Source organism: Callospermophilus lateralis, chromosome 2 (genome assembly GCF_048772815.1).
Source record: "Callospermophilus lateralis isolate mCalLat2 chromosome 2, mCalLat2.hap1, whole genome shotgun sequence".
NCBI lineage: Eukaryota > Metazoa > Chordata > Mammalia > Rodentia > Sciuridae > Callospermophilus > Callospermophilus lateralis.
This window is the reverse complement of record NC_135306.1, coordinates 154,980,828-155,003,109: the sequence shown is the minus strand read 5'-3', so window position 1 is coordinate 155,003,109 and position 22,282 is coordinate 154,980,828. Positions and strand designations below refer to the sequence as shown.

General features: G+C 42.2%; 1 protein-coding gene and 1 long non-coding RNA gene across 3 annotated transcripts; one reads left to right on the top strand and one right to left on the bottom strand.

The window, feature by feature from the left end:
• Positions 1 to 17,487: 17,487 nt before the first annotated feature.
• Positions 17,488 to 21,469, bottom strand: LOC143392765 (uncharacterized). 2 transcript variants are annotated; one of them, XR_013090403.2, is made up of 2 exons: positions 20,822 to 21,469; positions 17,488 to 19,043 (listed from the first exon to the last, which is right to left on the bottom strand). It is a non-coding gene; the product is annotated as an uncharacterized LOC143392765 (long non-coding RNA). The 2 variants fall into 2 exon arrangements; XR_013090404.2 differs by lacking the exon at positions 20,822 to 21,469 and adding an exon at positions 19,793 to 20,670.
• Positions 19,967 to 21,670, top strand: Cavin3 (caveolae associated protein 3). Its single transcript, XM_076846776.1, has 2 exons — positions 19,967 to 20,492; positions 21,044 to 21,670. The coding sequence occupies exons 1-2, from the start codon at positions 20,109 to 20,111 to the stop codon at positions 21,437 to 21,439; spliced, it is 780 nt and encodes a 259-aa protein (XP_076702891.1). The 5' UTR covers positions 19,967 to 20,108; the 3' UTR covers positions 21,440 to 21,670.
• The last annotated feature ends 612 nt before the right edge of the window (positions 21,671 to 22,282 follow it).

Genomic DNA, 22,282 nt, shown 5'->3' with positions numbered 1-22,282 from the left:
ATGCAAAAAGGTTCAGAGGAGAAACTACTGGGATGTCAGAGTCTTAACCCAATCACTGATTTAATCCACTGATAGGGAATGGTAGCTGAAGTAGTAGGGTGTGGCAGGAAGTGGGAATTGGGGCGTGACCTTGGGTATATATTTGTATCTGGTAAGCGGAGTCTCTCTTTCTGCTTCCTGATCACCATGTAAGCTGCTTCCCTCTGCCACACACTTCCACTTGATGTCCTGCCTCACCTTGAGCCCTGAGGAATGGAGCCATCCTTGTGTGGACTAGGACCTCCTGTGAGCCCTCAAATAAACCTTTCCTCCTCTACAGTTGTGCTGGTTTGGTCTTTTAGTCACAGCAACCAAAAAAAGCTAACTACACCAATAGGCCAAACATCTTCAGGAGAAAGGAAAAACTTTTGCTGATTATTCTGGAGAGGGAGGAAAGGAAGTCAGGAAGTAAGTGTGTGTTTGTGTGTATGTGTAGGGATAGAATCTGTGACGTTGATGTCACACTTCCCATGACTAATTCTCAAAATCTTCAGAGTGCATTTCTTTATGAAAATTGTTGAAGGAGGTGTTGGCTCTCAGATATTTGAGAAAAAATCAAAGTGAAAAGAGGGGAAATGGGTAGCCTGAGTGGGTGTGTGGTGTGAGGGTATCAGAGTGTCTGGGACTTTGGACTGGAGAGTTGAGACAATTTGAGAAGGGTGCTTCAATATCAAGAAGAGAACAAAGCACCCCTAACTTCGATTCTTCTCTTCACTTCTCACAGGGATGGTACCTACAGATTCAGATCCTTCACAAGCTCCCTGGCTTTTAGATTTACAGTTTTGTCTTTTCTTGGACCTCGTTTTTAAGTTTAGTCCATTAGAAACTTTAATTGGCTTGGGGAAAATCCCACATGTATTCACAAAAAGGGATGCTACTTCTTAGATCTCTCTCTCTCTCTCTCTCTCTCTCTCTCTCTCTCTCTCTCTCTCAATTCATCACTCCTACCTATCCCAGTGTCCTAATTTTGCATGTGTCAGTTTGAAGTAGGATCCTCAGTACTTTGGCTAGTTAAAAATGATGTCTCTTGCCACCCATGTCTCCCAAAATTGTGTGTAGGGGGTGCAGGTGGGGGTGGGATAGGAAGGAGAAGAGCCTCTGGGTCTGTAGTTGGTTGCGGGTTTAGATTTTCCTGGCTAGATTTCCTTTTTGCTGTTCCCACATGTGTGAGCAGGATTCAGGTTAGTTCATTTGATTAATAGAGTTGTTATATTAGCTCATGCACAGCTCCTAGGAACAGACATTAATTTTTAGAGAGTACAGTCTAAACTCATATTGAAAAAGGATATATTTCCTCAATTAGAAGGACATCTTGCCTTTTCCCCAGAGTTAGTGGGTCCCATTATTGTGCAGAAAAGAGGTCTGGTTTCTTTCCTGTTCTGCCTGAGAAGCTATTGAAATAATAAATAAGCTATATTATCCTTTAATGGCTCCTCCCTTTTGTTAATTCAGGAAAACCTCCAGACTCAATAAATTGTTTCAACAGTCCGCTTTGGAAGCTGAGTTGGCTGCCAATATTCTTTTATGATAAACCCATCTTCACATAAGTTAACTGAGATAATTTCTGTTCCTTGCAACCAACTCATCCCTGTCTAGAAGAGAAATGGATTCTGGCAGGTAGGTTTGCAAGCATAGAGCCTCAGAAGTATGTGGGTGTGTCCCCAGCATTGCTGCATGGTCCATAGTGGTGAAGCCTCTCATTCTGGGAATAGCTGAGTGGACTTAAGTTCATTGCACAAAAGTGACACTTGACTAGGACCCTTTTTAACAAAGGCCTGGAGGAATGTGGATAGGATGTCAGAGACATGATTTTTATGATGGCTTATACTGTGTGTCTGGAGGTAAAGGTTAATTATACACTTCACATAATTCTAGCCTAATTCACCAAAGGTTCAGACTTTTGAAGTGTAAGATTTGGGTCAGTTCATTTGGTGCAAACTGGTTAAAAGCATGGACAACATGAAATGGATTATAGAGGACAGACAAAATAAAGACCAGTTTTACCTCTTAAACTTAACCATCAATTTCTTATTAAATTGGCATCAGCTTGTTAAATTTGATTTTACATTTAGCTTTTTTTTTACTATTTTTCATTGTATATATATGTATATATGATATATATTTAATCCACTCTCTTTTCTGTGATTTTAACTTAAATCTTAACCTATTTCTCTCTTCTTCGCTACCTCCTTCCCTCCCTCTTTTACTTAAAATTTTGTTTCTTTTTCTTCTCTCGCTCTATCTTTTTGATAGTGGGGGTTGAACCCAAGGAGCTACACTCCCAGATAATTTTTATTTTTATTTTGAGACTCACTAAGTTGCAGAGGCTGGCCTTGAATTTGTGATCCTCCTGCCTCAGCCTCCCAAGTTGCTAGGGTTACAGATCCATGCCACTGTCCCTGGAAAAATCTTGTTTCTTTATTCCCCTTATTCTAAAGATCCCTCCCCACTTGATTGAGGAATGAAAAAGGGAGTCCCTAACTTGTGGAGCACAAGTACTAAGCACAGCAGGTTACTCTGAGAGGACAGTTCACATGGGATAATCGGACAGTCCTCTTTTTTCAAGACTCTGGTCCAGCAAGGCTTGCACCCTACATGGACAAGCTGTGGGGTTTCCCTATGGTAACTGCATTCAATTTCAGCCAATGACTCTTTGGGCACCTTATAGAGGATTAAGTCCTATATTTAGCCTGGAATGGGGGCAAGACTATATATTTCAGTTGTAGAAATAGCTTGTTTCCTCCCACTAGCCTGCTTAAGTAAATAAAACAAATTAACCCTTGAGGAGCCTTAAGCAAAGAATTATTTACAGAGGATGAAACAGACATAAGTCAAAGTAGGGCATGATCCCTCTCACTGTCAATCTTTGCTGCCAGCATTTCTCCATGGCCTGGAGTCTCTTCTTCAGGGTGGGTATGTCCAGCAACGAAAGTGATGGTGACTTCTCTTGCACTGACTGCTGCTTGTGTTCTTCCAAGGGTACTGGGTTTAGGAAAGCCAAGGCATATTAATTAAACTAATAGGATCCCCATGTTCCAAACATTGTAGGCCTGGCTTGTGACTAGACTCAGTACATTTACTATGTTTCCCACACTCCAAACATTATCCTCACAGGTCTATTTCTCTCAAGTCTGCAGCATAAGAAACAGAGGCTTAACGCTTATTAACAGGATTACTCCTCAGGGTCATTGCAAACATGGTCCTCTTTTAAGTGGTACTTTGCCTTGTTTAGCAAAGCAAACTTTTTTTTTTTTTTTTGGTTTGTTTGTTTATTTTTTCAAGCAACAAATTTGGATTGGGCCCTTTTATGTCTAGATTCAACATTTTTTTTTTTTTTTTGGTCTAGGCTCTTCTGTGTTGTATACATATTATTAAAACTAAGAACTAAAATATCTGTGGCAACAAGTTGCAAATAAGTGCAAGGTTACATTTTTTTTTTCCACCAGGGATTGACCCAGGGATGCTTAAACACTGAACCACTCCCCCAGACCTTTTTATTTTATTTTAAGAGAGTCTTGCTAAATTACTTAGGGCCTCACTAAATTGCTGAGGGTGGCTTTGAACTTGTGATCCTCTTGCCTCAGCATTCCAAGCCACTGGGATTATAGGCATGTGGCACCATACCTGGATACACTTACTTTTCCCCTCAAAATTGCATGCTTTAAACTCAAAATACTCATCTTTCTCATTACTCTCACATCTCTTTTCCCTGGGCAAGGCTGGGAAACATCAATGAACATCGATGAACCTCCTGCGCTTTCACTATATAGACAGATAGGATTCTGCTATTTTGGCAAGCAGAATTTTCATTATATTTCCTAAAAATTATATTAATAAAATAATCCTATAGTCAAGATATATATATGTGTGTGTGTGTGTGTGTGTGTGTGTGTGTATTTATTTATTTATTTATTTATTTATTGGCACTAGGGATTGAACTCAGGGGCACTTGACCACTGAGCCCCAGCCCCAGGCCTATTTGTATTTTATTTAGAGACAGGTTCTCACTGAATTGCTTAGCACCTCTTACTTTTGCTAAGGCTGGATTTGAACTTACTATCCTCCTGTCTCAGCCTCCAGAGCTGCTAGGATTACAGGCATGCAACCACTGTGCCTGGCAAACGTATATATTTTTGAGAGTGCTTAGAACATTTAGGAAATGGGTTTTGGGTCATACTGCATCCATCCATCAGGTGCTTGGATGGCTTGTTAGTGTGGTTACTCAATCAGCTCTCTGTATCCATGGGCTCCACATCCACAGATTCAATCAAATGCTTATATAAAAAATACTCAGAAAAAAATTCTGAAAAGTTCTAAAAGGCAGAACATGAATTTGCCATATACTGAGCTGAGCACAACACTGCATCCATTTGAATGAGGTAATGAGTAGGCACATTTTACTGCAGCTTCTTGCATTTCATAGACTTCAGTCTCTTCTGTGCTCATTTGAGCACTGTTCTCCTAGCGTTTCATTCATGTGCAGTGTAGTTAGATCTCTGATGATTCATTCAGCCTCTACTGAACACATACAGACATTTTTCCTGTCATCACTTCCTAAAAAATACAGTACAACAACTATTTATATAACATTTATATTATATTAGGTATTATAAATAATCTAGAGAATGTGAAGGCTGTTTGCAAATACAATAATACATTATTATACAAGGGACTTGAGAAACACCTGAAAATTTTAGTATCATGGTGGGGGTTCGTGGACTAGCCCTCTGTGGGTACTGCAGGATGACTGTATAATATCTGCATACTTGTCTGAGGAATGATGGTTGAGTGAGGGGCAGGGAACTCATGTGTTTCATATCCTCTTTAATTTTAGTGATGAGCATTCTAGAAAAGTACTGCAGCTGAGCTGAGTAAAAAGCTGAGTCCCCTGACCACATTGGGACAGTCTTGGGAAATTTTTTTAGTTGCTACACATAGAATGCCAGCAAGCCTCCATTACTCCTGAAGATTAGAGAGAGTAAGAGATGTAGCTAGAGTCACCCAGTGAGTAAGTGGAGAACGGCAGACAGAGGATTCACAGCCAGTTCTCTGTGTATATTAGGGTGTAGTCCTGCTTATCAAACCCATCTGAGTTTCTCCTTGCTGCCAGTCATGTGTGATCATCAAAAATGTTCAGCATTCAGAGGCATTACAATTTTTTTTTTGGTATTGGGGATTGAACTCAGGGGCACTCAACCACTTAAATTTTTTTTTTTTTTTTTTTTTTTTTTTTTTTTTATAGACAGGGTCTCACTGGGTCGCTTAGCATTTCACTAAGTTGCTGAGGCTGGCTTTGAACTTGAAATCCTCCTGTCTCAGCCTCCTCAGCCATTGGAATTAGAGGCGTGTGCCACCCTGCCTTACTAGTAGAAGCATCACAACCTTTTTTTTTTTTTTTAAATTTCCTTTCATTTTAGGACAGAGTTCCACAATGAGAGAACAAACATATGGATGGGGAAAAATAACTGAGTATGTGACATTAGTGTGATCAGTGTCATTTTCAACTCTTTTTTATAAACAGCAAACTCTCAACTAAGTGAATGATCCATAACGCACAACATGGAGCAGCATAGGTAGAATTTGAACCCAGATGTGTGGATGGGAGCTCTGACCTTCCAGAACCAGGTGGGTGCTCTTCTACCCCTTCCCAAGGTTGTTGTGGGTGTCAGGACAGACCAAGTACCCACAAGTCAGTCCCTCTGGCTCCTCAAATTTGGAGTGCCCCTTCCTTGCTCACTCTGCCTCACTCTTCTCCTTCATTCTTTTGTTTTCTTCCTCCAGTGTCTAATTCATGGGTTGGGTTGACAGATAAGATACAAGATGTCCAGTTAAAATTGAACTCCATATAAACAAATGAATAACTTTTTAAAAGTATATTTCATGAGATCTACTTAAACTCAATTTGTCATTTATCTGAAGTTCAAATTTCACTGGATGTTCTGTATTTTTATTTGCTAGGTCTGGGCAATCTTAGACACCTACAAATCTCCTGTTATCAGCGTCAGTACAGTTGAGGTTCCAGGCTGCCTCAAGTGATCTGAGGAGTCAATTAGCATCTAATCATTCAGTCAAGAGGAAGGACCTCATGCAAGTTGAACATCACCTTTGTGCAGAGCACTTTGCTGGGCCATCTGGAGGGTTGGGATTGTAACTTGTTTAGGCCCTCCTGGCCTCAATTTCTTCCTCTGTGAATACGAAGATGAAATTTATTTTGCACTGGGCTCCAATCCCAACTCTGCCACCTACAACTGTGGCTCTTGGGCACCTTCCTTTCCCTCTCTGATCCTCGTGGTTTCCTCACTGGGTAGTGAGAAGAAATAAAACGAAAGAGTACATTTGAAGTTATATGCAAATAATAATTTGGTGGTTAGCGTTTCTTTTCCAATAAGTTTATTTTACTGTCTCTAGCTGCGGTTGTATTTTGGGAGCATAGTTTAATTGTTTAAGAAGCAGATACCTGGATTGAATCCCATCTCTGCATTTATCAGTAGTGCTATCTGGGCAAGTAACCATTTAACTTCTATATTTCTCCAATCCTCACTGTGAAATGGAATAGTAAGGATTGATTGAATTAATATGCACAAAAGCCTTAAAACTGTGCCTAACAAAAATCAATTCTGTTAGAAGTCAGAAGAGTGGCTACCCTCTAGGGAATGGGCTGGGAAATGGAGTGGAAAAAACAGAGTTTGAGAATTGCTAAACATTTCTGAGAGAACTTTAGATGTTCAAAGGCTATGGAATCGGTAGGGTTCAAACTAAGATTTTTAAGGGACAAAGGTAGACTCAGCTAATATGCAGGTCATAAGAGGAATAAATAGAAAATTGCACTAAGATCTTTATAGCTATATATGCCTGTATATTTATATTGTTAATGTATTTTAAAGTATGTGTTAATTTTATATACACACAAACATCTAAATTCAATTCCCTTAATGTTTAGAAAAGTCACTGCAAATACTGACTAGTGAATACTGAATCATTACTCCTAAGGAAAACAGTTTACTGTAGAATTATGGACACATCAGCCAATTAATGATATAACCTTGTTTGATATGTGTTTCCGTTTGAAAACACCTTATACCTGATAAATATTTTTGATTTTTCAACATTGTACTCAAGGCCATCAGCACCATAACACATGCCTGAATGAAGCTTATTTAATATGTGTACTTTCTCTGCAAGGCACATCACAACCTTTTGCTTAGGAACAGTAGCCAGCCCATCAGCACTATGTGTGGGGGGTATTATAAACAGTGAAACCACCAACAAAAATGCAAAAAATGTGGCACAACATAGACCACAAAAAGTACATTTGTTTGCAGTACAAAAGCTGAAAAAAAGGCGGGGGGGACAGCAGCAAAAATAAACAAGCAGGATTGTACCAAATTAGCAAGCTCCTGCACAACAGGGGAAACAACGGAGTGAAGAGTTAATCTACAGAATGGGAGAGGATATTTGCAAACTGTTTATCCAGAAAGGATTAATATTTAGAATATATAGAGAATGCAAACAACTCAACAGCAAGAAAGCAAATAATCTGATTAAAACATGGACAGATGGCTGGAATGCACATTTCTCAGAATTACACAAATGAATGCCCCAAAATTTTATGAAAAAATGCTCGGCAACACGGGTCACTGGGGAAATGCAAATCCAAGTCAAAATGAATATCATCTTACCCATTAGAAAGGCTATTGTAAAAAGACAAAAACAAATGATGGTGAGATGAAGACAAAGGGGAACTCATACACACTATGGGTGGAAATGTGAATTAGTACAGTCATTATAGAAAACAGTATGGAGGTTCCCCTGAAAATAACAACTAGAACTACTGTGTGATCCGACAATCCTACTTCTGAGTATATATTCAAAGAAAATTAAATAATTGTATCAAAGAGATACCAGCACTTCAGTATTTCTTGCAGCATTATTTACAGTAACCAAGATATGGAATTCATTGTGGTATTCAATGACAGATGAAAGGCTAAAGAAAATGTGGTATATATACACAATGAAATATTATTTAGTTATAAAAAAATGAAATCCTGTCATTTGCATCAAGTAGATGGAGCTGGAGAACATCACTGAAATAAACTAGGCCCATAAACACAAAAACCACATGTTCTCAGCCATTTGTAGAAGCTAAAAATGTCATTCTCATAGAAGAAATGGGTAGAACAGTGGTCACTAGAGACTAGGTGGTGGGAGAGATAGAAAGGTCAGATAGCAACTACCAAAATACACTTGGAGGGAAGAGATTATTTTGAGTGCTCTATAGCCTATTAGGGTAAATATAATCCACATTAATTTATGATATATTTAGAAATAACTGGAGAATAAGAGTCTGAAGCTTCCCAACACACAGTAATGATAAGTGAGGAGATGGAAGCACTAATTACTCTGGCTTGATCATTACATATTGCACACCTGTATCAAATTATTGTATTGTGACCCATAAATATGTATACATATTGTGTATCAACTAAATTTTTTGAAATACAAAAACAAATAAATAAATAATAGACTAGTTAAAAGAGTGAATTGGTGGTAAGTAATAAAAGGGCTTAACTAAACAAAAATATATGTGTGTGTGTGGTGGGGGGGTGGGGAGGCAGAGCATTGCCTTGTTAGACCTCAGCTGGGAATGAGTGCTATTTGGTAACTCAGACTTTGTCACTTTATGTCTGCAAATGACCACAAAAGCACTCTGAAATAGAAATACAAATAAATTTGAATAGATTAATTTGCAAATACTGAATTCACATAATGAGGATTAACTGTTATGAGGAAAAAGATGGTGTCAGCAAGTAGGTAGGGCCACAGAAGGGAGGAAATATGGAGAGGGCCAGAAAAAGTTATCTGCTTTGCTGGACAGTGAGGGAGGGACCAAGTTTACCTCTGTCCTCCCGTATTTCAAGACTGCCTTTGAAGTGGTCCTGATCTCTGAGACATGGGTCAGTAACTCCAGACTAGAGGATGGATTCTCAGGGTTCAGTTGCCTAACTGATGGAGACAATTTCCGTTTTCAAAGGAAATTTAGAGCCTTAGACATTGATTCCACCTTTTACTTCCTGTGTGAGATTGGATTCTTCATTCTATGACTTTATTATCTATCCAGGAGTCAATTTTTACCAAAATTGAGAAAAAGGCATAAATCTAATAAGCATGAGTCTCCTACATGATTGACTTTTGACTTTCCTTTCTCTTTGCACTTTATTTAATTTTAATAGTTTAAATCTAAACTTTAAAACTGAAGGACTAGGTTTGTAGTTCTTTGTTAGAGCACTTGCCTAGCTTGTGCAAGGTGCTGGGTTCAAACCCCAGTTCTAGGAAAACAAAAACAATTACTCCCTGGGCAAGGTGGTACAGGCCTGTAATCCCAGCAGCTCAGGAGAATGAGACAGGAGGATCATGAGTTCAAGGCCAGCCTCAGCAAATTTAATGAGGCTCTAAGCAACTCAGTGAGACCCTGTCTTTAAATAAAAAAGGGCTGGGGATGTGGCTCCTGGGCTCAATCCTCAGTACAAAACAAACAAACAAAAATACACCCCCAAACCCCAATTACTCCCTTATCGCCCCCATCCCTCAAAACAAAATAACCCCCCCCCCTCAAACCTCCTGATGCTTAATTCAGCTACTGAAAGCTTAAGCATATTTGGAACAATTTGGGTATATGAATTTACCTTTCAACTGTAAATTTTATGAACTAACACTAAAGATAGACCAATTATTTCCAATGAAAATTCAGTGTCTGAATTGAGTTGTACTGTAAATAAAAAATACACAGCAGATTTCAGAGACATAACAATATGTAAAATATCTCATTAAATCCTTTTTAAAAAGAGTTCATGAAATGATAATATGTTGGATATATTGAGTTAAATAATATATTATTAAAATTAACTTTACTTGCTTCTTTTTTTAAAAAAATGTAATTTTTTAAAATTAAAAATTACACACATTACATTTGTATCGAACAGTGCTGAACTAGAAACTTTTTTGCTCCTCACATTATTTGTGATTAGGGTATCAGGCAGCAGTAACAGGTTCTCTGTGCATGAGACACATATCAAGACTCCACAGGCCTTCTTACCCATAGAAATGTTCAGTCTTTCCCGTTTCCCAATTCATCCCGCTAACCTTGCTGGGGTCCAGGTTTGTATGTTTGTTTGTGTTTTGGTAGATCCTCCAAGCTTTACCAGGTGGCTGGTTTCCCGAGGATACTACAAATCCTAAATTAAGTACAGAGAGCAGTTCTTATTTTTCCTTTGAGAATTCACAATTTAGAATCTGTACCCTTAATAAGTACAGCACCAGCTGCACATTACATTTTTCTGTCTCATACAATTTCCCATTCAGATAGAACCATGTAAGAGCATAAAATATGGTCTCCTTAATATCTTGGTACAAATTTTACGTGTAGAAGTACACATATGAGTAAGTTCCTTCCTTGCTTCCTTCTCCCTCCCTTTCCTTCCTTCTCCCTTTCCTCCCCCCTCCCCATCTCTATCTTTCTTCTTTTTTTTATCTTTAGTCCACATCAATAATATGGCTCCAGCCCCTTATACAGCATCCCCCCACCTACATTAACTTCTCAAGCAAATCAACCTTTGACTGATTCTACTTTGCTGGGGATGTGACTCCAAGACCAGTTCTCCTTCCTCCCCTTTGGCATTTCAGGCAGTTCAGGTCCTGAAGCAGTCATTTGCCTTCTTATGGGGAAGAAGTACTTTATTCACTGCTCTTTAGCCCATTCATTATATGGCTTAGATGTAATTTGACAGGAAGGACATCTTAAAATCTATGCCTAACCAGGTGCTGTGGCCCATGCCTGTAATCCGAGCAACTCAAAAGGCTGAGACAGGAGGATCTTTTCACCTTTGAACTCAACAGGTAAGCTTACAGACCTATTCAAGTTCAAGGCCAGCCTCAGCAACTTAGGGAAACCCCGTTTTCAAGATAAAAAATTTAAAAAGGGCTGGGGATTAGCTCAGTGGTAAAGCACTCCCGAGTTAAATTCCCAGTACAAAAACACACAAACAACCTATGCCCTATCTATGTCTAGTATTTCATTCATCCAACTCCCCATTAATAAGAAGGAGTCCTGATTAAGCTGCAATCCCACAAATGCAAGTTGATAGCAGGTGGCAGACTGATTTTGCATACTATATTATTTCCAGGGCCCTTAATGGATTACTGTGATGTCTCTTGAAGCCAATAACCTGGGCTCTCAGTTTCAAGGACTCAGGATCATTTTCACCTTTGAACTAAACAGGTAAGCTTACAGACCTGTTCAAATGTATGTTTTAACCTTCTTCAAGGTCTCTCAACTGCCATACCTGTATGGCTTAGTTATTATACGTTTGGTCTGGTTATGAGCAACTTTCTGCTCTGCTTCTGAAAACCTAATGAATCCAATTCGGAGAGAAATATTCAACAGGGCAATTAGTGTTGTACAATATTGCTAAAACACGACAATTGCTCTGCAGTGGGATGGAATGAAAGGGCTAGTGCTGTCCTTTGCCCAAGGTAAGCTCTCTGCCCCAACTTCTTTAACTGAATGGAATAACAACGATCTCTTCTTTAGATACTGTTAGTCACCTTTCCATCATGGTGACAAAACATTGGAGAAAAACAGTTTAAAGGAGGAAACATTTACTTTGGCTCACAGGTTCAGAGATTTCAGTCCATGGTCAGCTGTTTTCATTGCTCTATGTCTGTGGTGAGGCAGAACATCCTGGCAGAAGGGTTTGATGGAGCAAAGCTACTCACCTCATTGTAGTTAGGAAGTGGTATTTATTGGGGGGGGGGCAGCCTTGGGGGGATAATTTAAGATTCAAACTTAACAGATACCAAACATATGATAGTTATTTTTCAAACAAAACTCCATAATTAAACATCACCCAACTAATGTAGTGCTAAATCTGATAAGTCAAATTATTTTCCAGGTGTAGATACTGGGTGGCTGGCTCAAAGTGACTTTGCCTTCTTTAGTCCCAGCCCCAGATACATAGGGGGATGTTGGTGCTAAGATAAAGAAGTTGCAGAGCTGCAGTTCTAGATCATTTTCTTTCTTTTTTGGTCATGGTGGTGGTGGTTGTACAGGGGATGGAATCAGGGGTACTCTACCACTAAGCTATATCCTCAGCCTTTTTTTTAAATTTTAATTTTTAGGGTCTCACTAAGTTGCCCAGGCTGGCCTTGAATTTGCAATTCTCCTGCTTCAGCCTCCCAAGTAGCTGGGATTACAGGTATGTGTCATGTATGCAGTTATAATTTTAAGTCATCTCCCTTCTGGAGCTGCTGCTTATGGTATCTTTTTAAGTCAATCTTCAGTTTCCCATTCTAGCTTTCAGTCCAGAGGGCTGCCTATGAGCCAGATGCAGTGTCACATACCTGGAATCTCAGCTAGTTGGGAAGCTGAGGTAGGAGGATCACAAATTTGAGTCCAGCCTCAGCAGCTTAGTTAGACCCTATCTCAAAAACTAAAAAGAACTGGGGATGTAGCTTAGTGGTAGAACACTTGTTCAGACTGGGAGAGGTCCTGGATTCCATCCTTAGCACCATAAACAAATAAAACCAAAACCAGAGGATGGCTTGTGAGAGGTAAAGCACACCATTCCCAAGCGATCTGCTTTATCATCTATCATGTGGGTGGTGAAATATAGGACTAGAACAGAGACTGTAGTTGAGAATTTCCATATTAGCTCTTAAGGTGGAGGACTGCAGTTCTTTGATGGTATCTTCTCAGTGATTTGTCTAAAAAATATGAACTCTAATCCAGGCTAGGCATTTCTGCTGTCAGAATGCCTTGAATTCTGTAAATTGTAGAAAGAGGTTCAATAGACTATTCAGTAGCTGCTTCCAGGCTTTTTGCCTTTTGGAATGTCCCAGAACATTTTTGGGAGGAAGTCCAACTCCCACATCCTGACAATTGGCTCTAACAGCAATTACATCCTCCAAAATTCTGGGCTCCTGCCAATTTGGGTCTCATCTCAGGTGCCTGGTGCTCTGATGTACCCAGTGAACCTTGGACAAAACATCCACCTACGACATATTTATTGATTTACTTATTGTTACATTGTTGTTGTTGTTTTCTGCCATAATCCTCTTGGTAGGCATCTATGTGTGTATTGGTTTCCTAGGGCTGCTGTAAAAAATTATCACAAATTTACCTGCTTTGTTTTTGTTTCATTTTGTTTTAAGTACTGGGGATTAATCTCAGGGGCACTTGACCACTGAGCCACATCCCCAGCCCTATTTTGTATTTTATTTAGAGACAGGGTCTCACTGAGTTGCTTAGCACCTTGCCATTGCTGAGGCTGGCTTTGAACTCGCCATCTTCCTGTCTCAGCCTCCAGAGCTACTGGGATTACAGGTGTGTGCCACTGCGCCCGGCTTATATTTGTTTTGAGACAAGGTCTCACTTTGCCCAGGCTGGTCTTGAACTTGTGATTCTCTTGTTTTAGCCTCCCCAGTCAGTGGGATTGGAGGCACGTGATTCCACATCTGGCAGAAACTTACCTGTCTTAAAAATAATAGAAATGTTTTTTTTGTTTTTCCTTACAGTTCTGGAAAACAGAGGCACAAAATCAGTTTTGGAAGGGATTCATACCCTTGGAAGGCAATGAGGGAGAATCTGTACCATGCATCTCTCCTAACTTATGATGGCTGCTGGTGATCCTTGGTATTCCATGGCTTTGGCTTCCCTCCAATCTCTGCCTTTATCTTCTCTTCATCTCCTTTTCTGATCTATGGGTCTTCTTTTCTTCTTATAAGGACATCAGTCACTAGACTTAGAGCCCCTGCCCCTAACTTTAGGATGTTCTTATCTTAAGATCCTTAATTTAATTCTGCCTGCAAAGACCGTATTTCCAAAGAAAGCCACATTCACAGGCACTGGGAGTTAGGACTTGGGCATGTTTCTGGTAGACATTGTTCAATCCACTAAAATCTGAAGTGTAAAGATAGACATTTGAGTAAGCAATATACCTGCTTCTTGCCTTTGAAGACATTCTTCAACCACTTGGTCATACTAATACTGAACTGGGATCTTCCATCCATTTGGACATTTTAATTTCTGGAGTCAATGCAATACTTATTTCCTGCTGCCCCAAATTTATAGTTATTTTAATTGCCAGTAGCACAAATATCCCTTATTGTGTGGAATGGCCTTACCCCTTCCGTACACAGGATGTCTATGACAAAGGGTGGAAGGTAATGCCTGTCCACTGGGGCTCATTCTCTGTTAAATGGGTGGTTCTAAATGTTTTGATTCAAAGGTTCAGCCCCTGAAGGGTGCACCAATTTGTCCCAGCATCTGAAAGTGATGCCTAGGGTCAGGGATATTTCTTGTATAAGGAACTCACATAGACATCTCTCATCCTTTCTTAGATTCTTTGTTCTGTTTAACAATCAGAAGCTATTAGGCTGTATTGCTATGTAAGACAAAGGGCACCAATGCACACATAGCCCAAAGACCTCTGGTGAATCTTTCCACTAGCATCCAATAGTAAGCCAGCAGTTGTCTGAAAGAGTAATTCTCAGCTGCTGAAATCATTACCTTAGTCTAAAATCCTCAATATATCTGCTCTACTTTCCCTTATAAGACCTGCCCTTCTCCTTCCCCTACATCCTCAAATCATCTTGATGGGAGAGGCAGATTTCACAGAGGCCTCATTTTCATCTTTCCTTCTGACTTATAGGTCCAAATGGTGTACTCAGGCCCAGAAAATGATTCCCCAAGGTATGACATTTTAGCACACTGAGTACTTCCCTTCCTTTTCCCAATACTGTGAATAGAACATAGCACACCCCTAGTACTTTTCATTTTTAATTTTGAGAGAGGGTCCTGATAAATTGCACATGCTGGCCTTAAACTACTCCTGCCTCAGCCTCCCAAGTCACTGGGATTACAGGTATGCACCACTGTGCCTGGCATCTTGCATACTTTGAACTAAGGGAGATTGGAAAGCCTTGGAAGCAAGGCTTCTTTGACTTCCTGTCCTCCTGTTTCCCACCATCTTTCTCCCCCTATTCTCCTGAAGTCATTCATTGAAACCAGAATTATTCATCTTTAAGAAAAGTCTTAGAAAGTGAGCCCCAAAACCTGGAAAGGTCACTGTGTCTGCCTTGAAGATCCTCCTTCCAGGGAAGTTCCTCCCTTACCCAGGAGAAAGGACTGCTTCACAGAGAGGCCAGGAAGAATCTGGGTTTCTCCAGTCCCCCTATTACAGCATACCCTATTGTCTAATTAATTTTCTGCATGGCTATCCATTCTTCAGTAACCTAAAAATAGTTTTCCCTGGCTCTTCATTTCTGAAGTCTTCTTTGGTTAAATAAAATTGTTGTGACTTTTTCTTGTTAACCTGTCTTTTGTTATAGAGGTGTCATTCCTGACCTTTGTGATAGATGACCTTCAACAGGCAGAACTTTCCAAACTGTGTTTTATGACTTGGCTAGGTTTGTCACTAAGGCTTTTCTCAACCCTTTTCAGAATATATAGTCTTTTGAATGACCCAAGATATAGAGTTTATAAGAATCCTAGGGCTGGGGATGTGGCTCAAGCGGTAGCGCGCTTGCCTGGCATGCGTGCGGCCCGGGTTTGATCCTCAGCACCACACACAAAACAAAGATGTTGTGTCCACCAATAACTAAAAAATAAATATTAAAATTCTCTCTCTCTCTCTCTCCGCCTCTCTCTTTAAAAAAAAAAAAAAAAGAATCCTAAGGTGACACTGAAGTAGTGGCCCATGCCTATAATCCCAGCAATTTGGGAGGCTGAGACAGGAGGATTACAATTTCAAAGCCAGCCTCAGCAACTTGAAAAGGCCCTAAGCAACTTAGTAAGATCCTGTCTAAATAAAGAAAAGAATATCCCCCCCCCCCCCCCCCCGCAACCACCAAAGGGCTGAGATTGTGTCTGAGTGGTTAAGTGCCCTTGGGTTCAATCCCTGGTTGATGCCAAAAATAATAATAATCATAATTATCATCATCATCCCAGGGTGAGAGGCTGGCTTAATGGTAGAACACTCACATGTAAGGCCCTGGGTTTGATCCTCAACAATACACACACACACTCAGAATTCCAAGGTGGAATTCCAAGGTGGAGCATAGACTGAACAGAGCCCAAGCATCTATTAACTGTTGTTTGTTGTGGCAGGAGGTATCTTTCCTGTTTCATTACCTGTCGTAGGTTTAAGTACTACTACTCTAGGCAATTCCTGTCTGCTGGATCTCTCCCAGTTGCTAGACCTAGGGCCTGATACTCTTCTTCATGAGGGTGATGTTAAGAACTGCATTGTTTCTGCCACTTTTGTTTCAGGAGATCTTTGCACCATTATTTAGTGGAGCACCTGACTACTGAGAAATGAAGAAAACAAAGATGTAAAATGATACCATCAAAGGCACTGCAACCTGATCTATTTCTTTCAGAAGTTTCCTTTCTGCTGTCACTTAAAGTAAAAAGAGCACCCAGATCTTCTTGGCATTGGTAGATCCGAGGGCCACCATTAATCAGGTCTTTTTAGGCAGATATATTCCGGGTGCATCCAGTACTAACAAATGTGTAGGGGAATTTTTTAAAATCACTAATGGGGGATAGGCCAGTTTATAAAGGTTTTCCTGACAAAGCAGGTTGGACAATACTTTTTTAAAGCATTCGTTGCCCGGCACGGTGTGCATGCCTCTAATCCCAGCAGCTCGGGAGGTTGAGGAAGGAGGATCCCAAGTTCAAAGCCAGCCTTAGCAATTTAGTGAGGCCCTAAGCAACTCAATGAGACTCTATCTCTAAATAAAATACAAAATAGGGCTAGAAATGTGGTTTAAAAAAGTATTTGTTAGCTCAACTTCTGAATTATCCCACTACTTTTTTGTAACACTCATTATACCTGGACAACTATTAGTTCAATTGTCTGTATTCTATCCAGAGTCTCCAGATTCTATTAACTTTTTTTTTTTTTATTGGTTGTTCAAAACATTACAAAGCTCTTGACATATCATATTTAAAGCTCTTGACATATCATATTTTAACTTTTCCTATACAAAACTTCAGATATCCAGAGAATTAACTGGAGGGGGTGTTGATACTGATGGCAATTAACCAGTGGGTGTCAGATGTTCCTTGACTTACAATGGGGTTAGGTCCTGATAAACTCGCCATAAGTTGAAAGTACCATAAGTCTGTGGTGCACTTACTACACCTAATCTACAGAAATAGCTTAGCAACCCAGTGCATTGTGAAGTATCTGGTTGTTTACGTTGTGAGTGAATGGGAGCTGCAGCATCCTGAGAGGTATCATGGAAAAAGATCCAGATTCAAAATTTGAAGCAGTTTCTATTGAATGTAGATGACCCTGTAAAGTTGGAAACTCACAAGAAGAGCCACTGTTTAAGTTAGGTACTGGGTTAGTTTCCCAGGACCCGCAAAACAAATTACCACAAACCAGATAGATTAAAACAATAGAAATTTATTCTTTCACAGTTCTGAAAGCTAGAAGTGTGGAATCAAGGTGTTGGCAGGGTCATGCTCCTTCTGCAGCTCCTCAGGGAGGACTCTTCCTCGCTTCTTTCAGCTTCTGTTTCCTTCTCGGTGTCTCCTGTTTTATGGCAGCTTAATTACAATCTCTGCCACTGTCACACATGGTGTTTGTTCTCCTGTATACCATTGAAAAATATCTATACAAGTGGTTCTTGTTTCCAAATACATTGGACTCCCTCAGCACTATTCCTTAAGGTTGTGGATTCTTTCACAGACTTCTGTAGGAGATATCTTTGCGTGACTACTGTTATGGTTTGGACTGTGAATATCCTCTGGAATCTCATAAGCTAAAGGATTGGTCCCCAGCCTGTGGTGCTACTGGGAAGTGATGGACCTTTTGGAGGTGGGGCCCTAGTGAAAGTAAGATGGGTCACAGGTAGTTGCGTTTGGAGGGAATATTAAGGCCCTGGCCCCTTCTTCCCTCTTTTTGTTTCTTAGACACCATAAGGTGAACAACTTTGTTCCACCATGCACTCCCACTATGATGTACTGCCTTGCCACAGGCCCCCCAATAACTGAAACCTTGGAAAATTTATCTTTCTTCCTTTTGTTTATCTTGGGTATTTTGTCACAGTAATGGAAATCTGACTACTCATTCCTAGTGTACCCAGATTTTTGTAGAGATACTCACTTTTCTTTCTGTACACCATATACTCCTGAGGAAACTGAACTCACCCTGCTCCAGAAATGGACCTAATTTATTAAAGGGGAATTATTAGCTCTCTTGTCAGTGATTGGTTAAGGAACTAAGGCCTCAGCCTATCAACGTATAACACATTTCTGGCCATAGAATTTGTTCCTAGAAAGGCTATATGACTCAGAGTAAGGCAAGTAGAAAAAGTCTGTCACACGGAGCTTCTGGGAAATAAGTGTCCTAAATTTTAAGATGGTCTTGTCTTTCTCCTAGATCTACCTGGAGATGTGAGACCCAAAACTACTGTAGCTACCTTACTCCCAGTCTGAAAGTGAAGCTGATGCCAGGGTGGGAACAGTGGGTGCAGTTGAGGAAACTGTAGAAAAAGAAAAAAACTGTAGAAAAAAAACTGTAGGAAAAAAAAAAGTCTTTTTATGTTTGAATTGAGTTTCCTGTTACTAAGATCTGTTTGAATTGGATTTCGTTTGCTCAGTCTGAAATCATTCTAAGTGGCACATCCCTAATGAGTTCCTTTCTGGGCAAGTGTAGATCCACTGGAAGAGATGGTGATTCCCGTCAGGTTCCCAAGGCAGTCTGTCTTCTGTGTTAAGCAGAAGGACCAGGCTCTATCAGCTTCTAGATGTTAGGCACCAACTTAGTATCATCAGATGCTCATCTTCTACTGTACTCCTATGTTTAAGTCAGATCAGGTTCTTTCAGGTGAGTTCTATCCTCTGAGTGACATGAGTTTCTCCTACAGTTGTTATCAAATGGCTCTCACAGGTCAGATGAGGAGATGAAGAGGGAGAGTGATCAGGATCAAAGAATTGCCTGAATTTGTGAGACCACAAGCAATTTGCTTAGTTTTGCTAAAAACAAGGCCTGGCATTTTCCAAACTAATGACATTCAAATTCATAATTTACATCATTAACTTGACCCTCCATGCTCACTCTCTCCCTGTCCACAGCACCAGCAATTTCGAATCACCACTCTCAGGAAATATTCTTACCTATTTACAGAAAAGGTGTGTGTGTGTGTGTGTGTGTGTGTGTGTGTGTGTGTGTAATCAACCATCCTCCATCAAACAAAGACATACCAGTACCTAATTCTTTTGAGGGTTTCAAAAGCAGAGGTGTCCTGCTTGTCCCTCAAGCTTGGGGGTTGCAGGAGGTAAACACCGCTGAGCTACATCAATGAAGCCCAAAGAAAGAGAAGTTCAGTAAGAAAGTAATATAATGATATCCAACAGAGAAGCAAGAAACAAAGCCTGCAGCCAAGGCCTGGCAGTGACTGTTAGGAAAATACCAGAGGATGCCCCGCCCGACCGCCCGCCTGGCTCACATTCACAGTCTGACTAGTCACAAAGTGCAGCCTCGGGCCTAGGCAGTCCTAGATCTGTAACGGATCATTCCAGGGACTCCGGGTCCAACGTGCCCCATCGGAGGAGGTCAGCCCGACAATAGTCTTCAGCGACGACGTGGGAGGCCAAGAGGCGACGGCCCCCCTCTGTTATACTTTTGCCGCGCTAACATAGTTTTTGTGTCCACACAATGCATGAAATAAATATTCTGTGACTCACCCTATGCTGTGGGAAGTACATTCCAGAAAGAGGTACACTAGGCAACTGGGGGGAGGAGGGGAACGCATATCCAGAGGGAGAGGATTTGCTGGGCCAACCTGCTTCTCGACGGTTCCCCTGGGCGGGGCAGCAGGAGCGGGAGCGCCTCGGAAGGACCCCGCAACAAACATCCCTCCCCCTGCCCTTCCACCCACCGAAAAGGCCAACTCCGCCTGCCTGAGTCACGGCGGGAGCTGGGGAGGAGCCGGGGAAAGGCGGCCCCAGCGCAGAGCGCAGCCAGCGGCCGCAGGGAGAGCTGGCAGGGCGGTCAAGGATCATGGGGGAGAGCGCGCTGGAACCGGGGCCTGCGTCCGGAGCTCCTCCTGGGGGCCCGGTGCACGCTGTGACGGTGGTGACCCTGCTGGAGAAGTTGGCCACCATGCTGGAGGCACTGAAGGAGAGTCAGGGCGGCCTTGCTCAGAGGCAGGGCGGCCTGACAGGCTCCGTACGCCGCATCCAAAGCGGCCTGGGCGCGCTGAGTCGCAGCCACGACACCACCAGCAACACGCTGGCACAGCTGCTGGCAAAAGCGGAGCGCGTGGGCTCGCACGCCGACGCTGCTCAGGAGCGGGCGGTGCGCCGCGCTGCCCAGGTGCAGCGACTGGAGGCCAACCACGGGCTGCTGGTGGCGCGCGGGAAACTACACGTCCTGCTTTTTAAGGTCAGTGACCTCAGGAGTCCCCCAATCTGGGACCTTTTCCCGCCTTCAGGCCATCATTCTGGGGACTCCCTTTTTCACCCGCCTACCCTATAGGCATTCTCCACCCCACGCGCAGCTGAGAAACAGACTTCCAGTGCCGCACCCACTAATTGCACGCACCCCATCCCGCCTTCACACGCTCGAGCCCCGCCCGCCCAATCCCCGCCCGCCCAGAGCTCAGACACGTCGGCAGAATTTGGTCTAAGTCCCAACCCATCCCCCCAAATGGCCGTAGTGCTTTTCGTGGTAATATTCTGCCTCCACTGGTTCTTGCCCTTGTGGCCACTAACCTTTATTTCACGTCCCGAACAAGGTCTCATCTACTTCACGGACTTCTGTAGTTCATTCGTAGCCCTTCCTCTCCCATTCCTCCTCCGCCCCCTGACCTTCCCAGCCCTGCATTTTCTTCCCTACTCTGACTGTGGAAGCTTTCCCTGTGTAACTGAGGAGTGGGTCTCAGGCTGGTCCTGGGTAAGAGGCTGCCAGGGTCAATTCTGTGTGGTCACATGCAGGAGGAGGCGGAAATCCCAACCAGAGCCTTCCAGAAAGCGCCAGAGCCCTTGGATCTGGCGGACCAGTCGGAGTTGAGCCCAGAGCAGCCAGAGGCCGAAGTTGCAGAGAGCTCTGACGAAGAGCCGGTGGAGTCCAGAGCTCAGCGGTTGCGGCGTACTGGTTTGCAGAAGGTTCAAAACCTTCGAAGGGCCCTTTCGGGCCGGAAAGGCCCTGCGGCGCCACCATCCACACCAGTCAAGCCGCCTCGCCTTGGGTCAGGCAGGAGCGCTGAAGGCCAGCCTGAAGCTGTCCAGCCCACGCTGGAGTCCACGGTGGAGCCAGAGCCTCCGCAGGACACGGAGGAAGATCCCGGGCCTACTGAAGCAGCTGTGCTTCAAACAGAAAGTGCAGCCTGATATCTGGGTGCTACTCAAATCCCCTGTGCCTGTGCCTTATCTCAAAATAAATCCTTTCAGAATGCAGCATTCACGCCCAAATAAGGAGCGAATCCTGCATCCACTGCCCAGCGATGGCCCTCGGTTCCTGCCCCTCCCTTCCCTTTTCAGACTAGTACCTTGTGTCCTCTGACAGGAGAGGCGCAGCTTACACTTACTTGCACTCACAATCAATAAAAGTTATTTCATCTACTCAGACTCCATGTGAAAGGGTGAGGGTGGGGTTGGGGAAGGCAGTACAAGGAATAAGCAATATTGGGACTGGAAGTGGCTTGAATGTCAGATGATTTTGCCACTTTCCCCTGACTCTGGGCTCTACTCCAGTGGCACATAGAAACATCCCGCTGGCCATTTGCTCCTTAAACACTTTCTTCATGGGGACATAGAATCATATTTTTTTAAGTACCTAGTACAGTCCTTTGTTGTATGTGCTCAATAGATGCCTTTTTTTTTTTTTTTTTTGTCTTTTAGTTTCTTCCTCTGCCCTCTTAGGAGTTGGGTTTTTTGGCCCAGCTGGTGGCCTTCAGAGGCCGAGGCAGAGGAGTTCAAGGCCAGCCTCAGCAAAAGCAAGTTGCTAAGCAACTCAGTGAGACCCTGTCTTTAAATAAAAAAATACAAAATAGGGCTGGGGATGTGACTCAGTGGCCAAGTGATCCTGAGTGCAATCCCTGGGACCCCCCCTCCCCTCCAAAAAAGAGTTGGGTTTTCCAGAATTCTTTAATCATTCCTCTTTTTACTCTGGGTTCTTTTTGATTGACATTCATTTCCAGGCCTCTCCTACCAGCCTCTTACAACCCAGACCAC

Excerpts from the sequence above, each read along its gene's own strand:
- Cavin3 (XM_076846776.1), top strand. The coding sequence starts at position 20,109 with ATGGGGGAGAGCGCGCTGGAACCGGGGCCTGCGTCCGGAGCTCCTCCT. Across the intron at positions 20,493-21,043 it reads TACACGTCCTGCTTTTTAAG|GAGGAGGCGGAAATCCCAAC; the intron begins GTCAGTGACCTC and ends GGTCACATGCAG.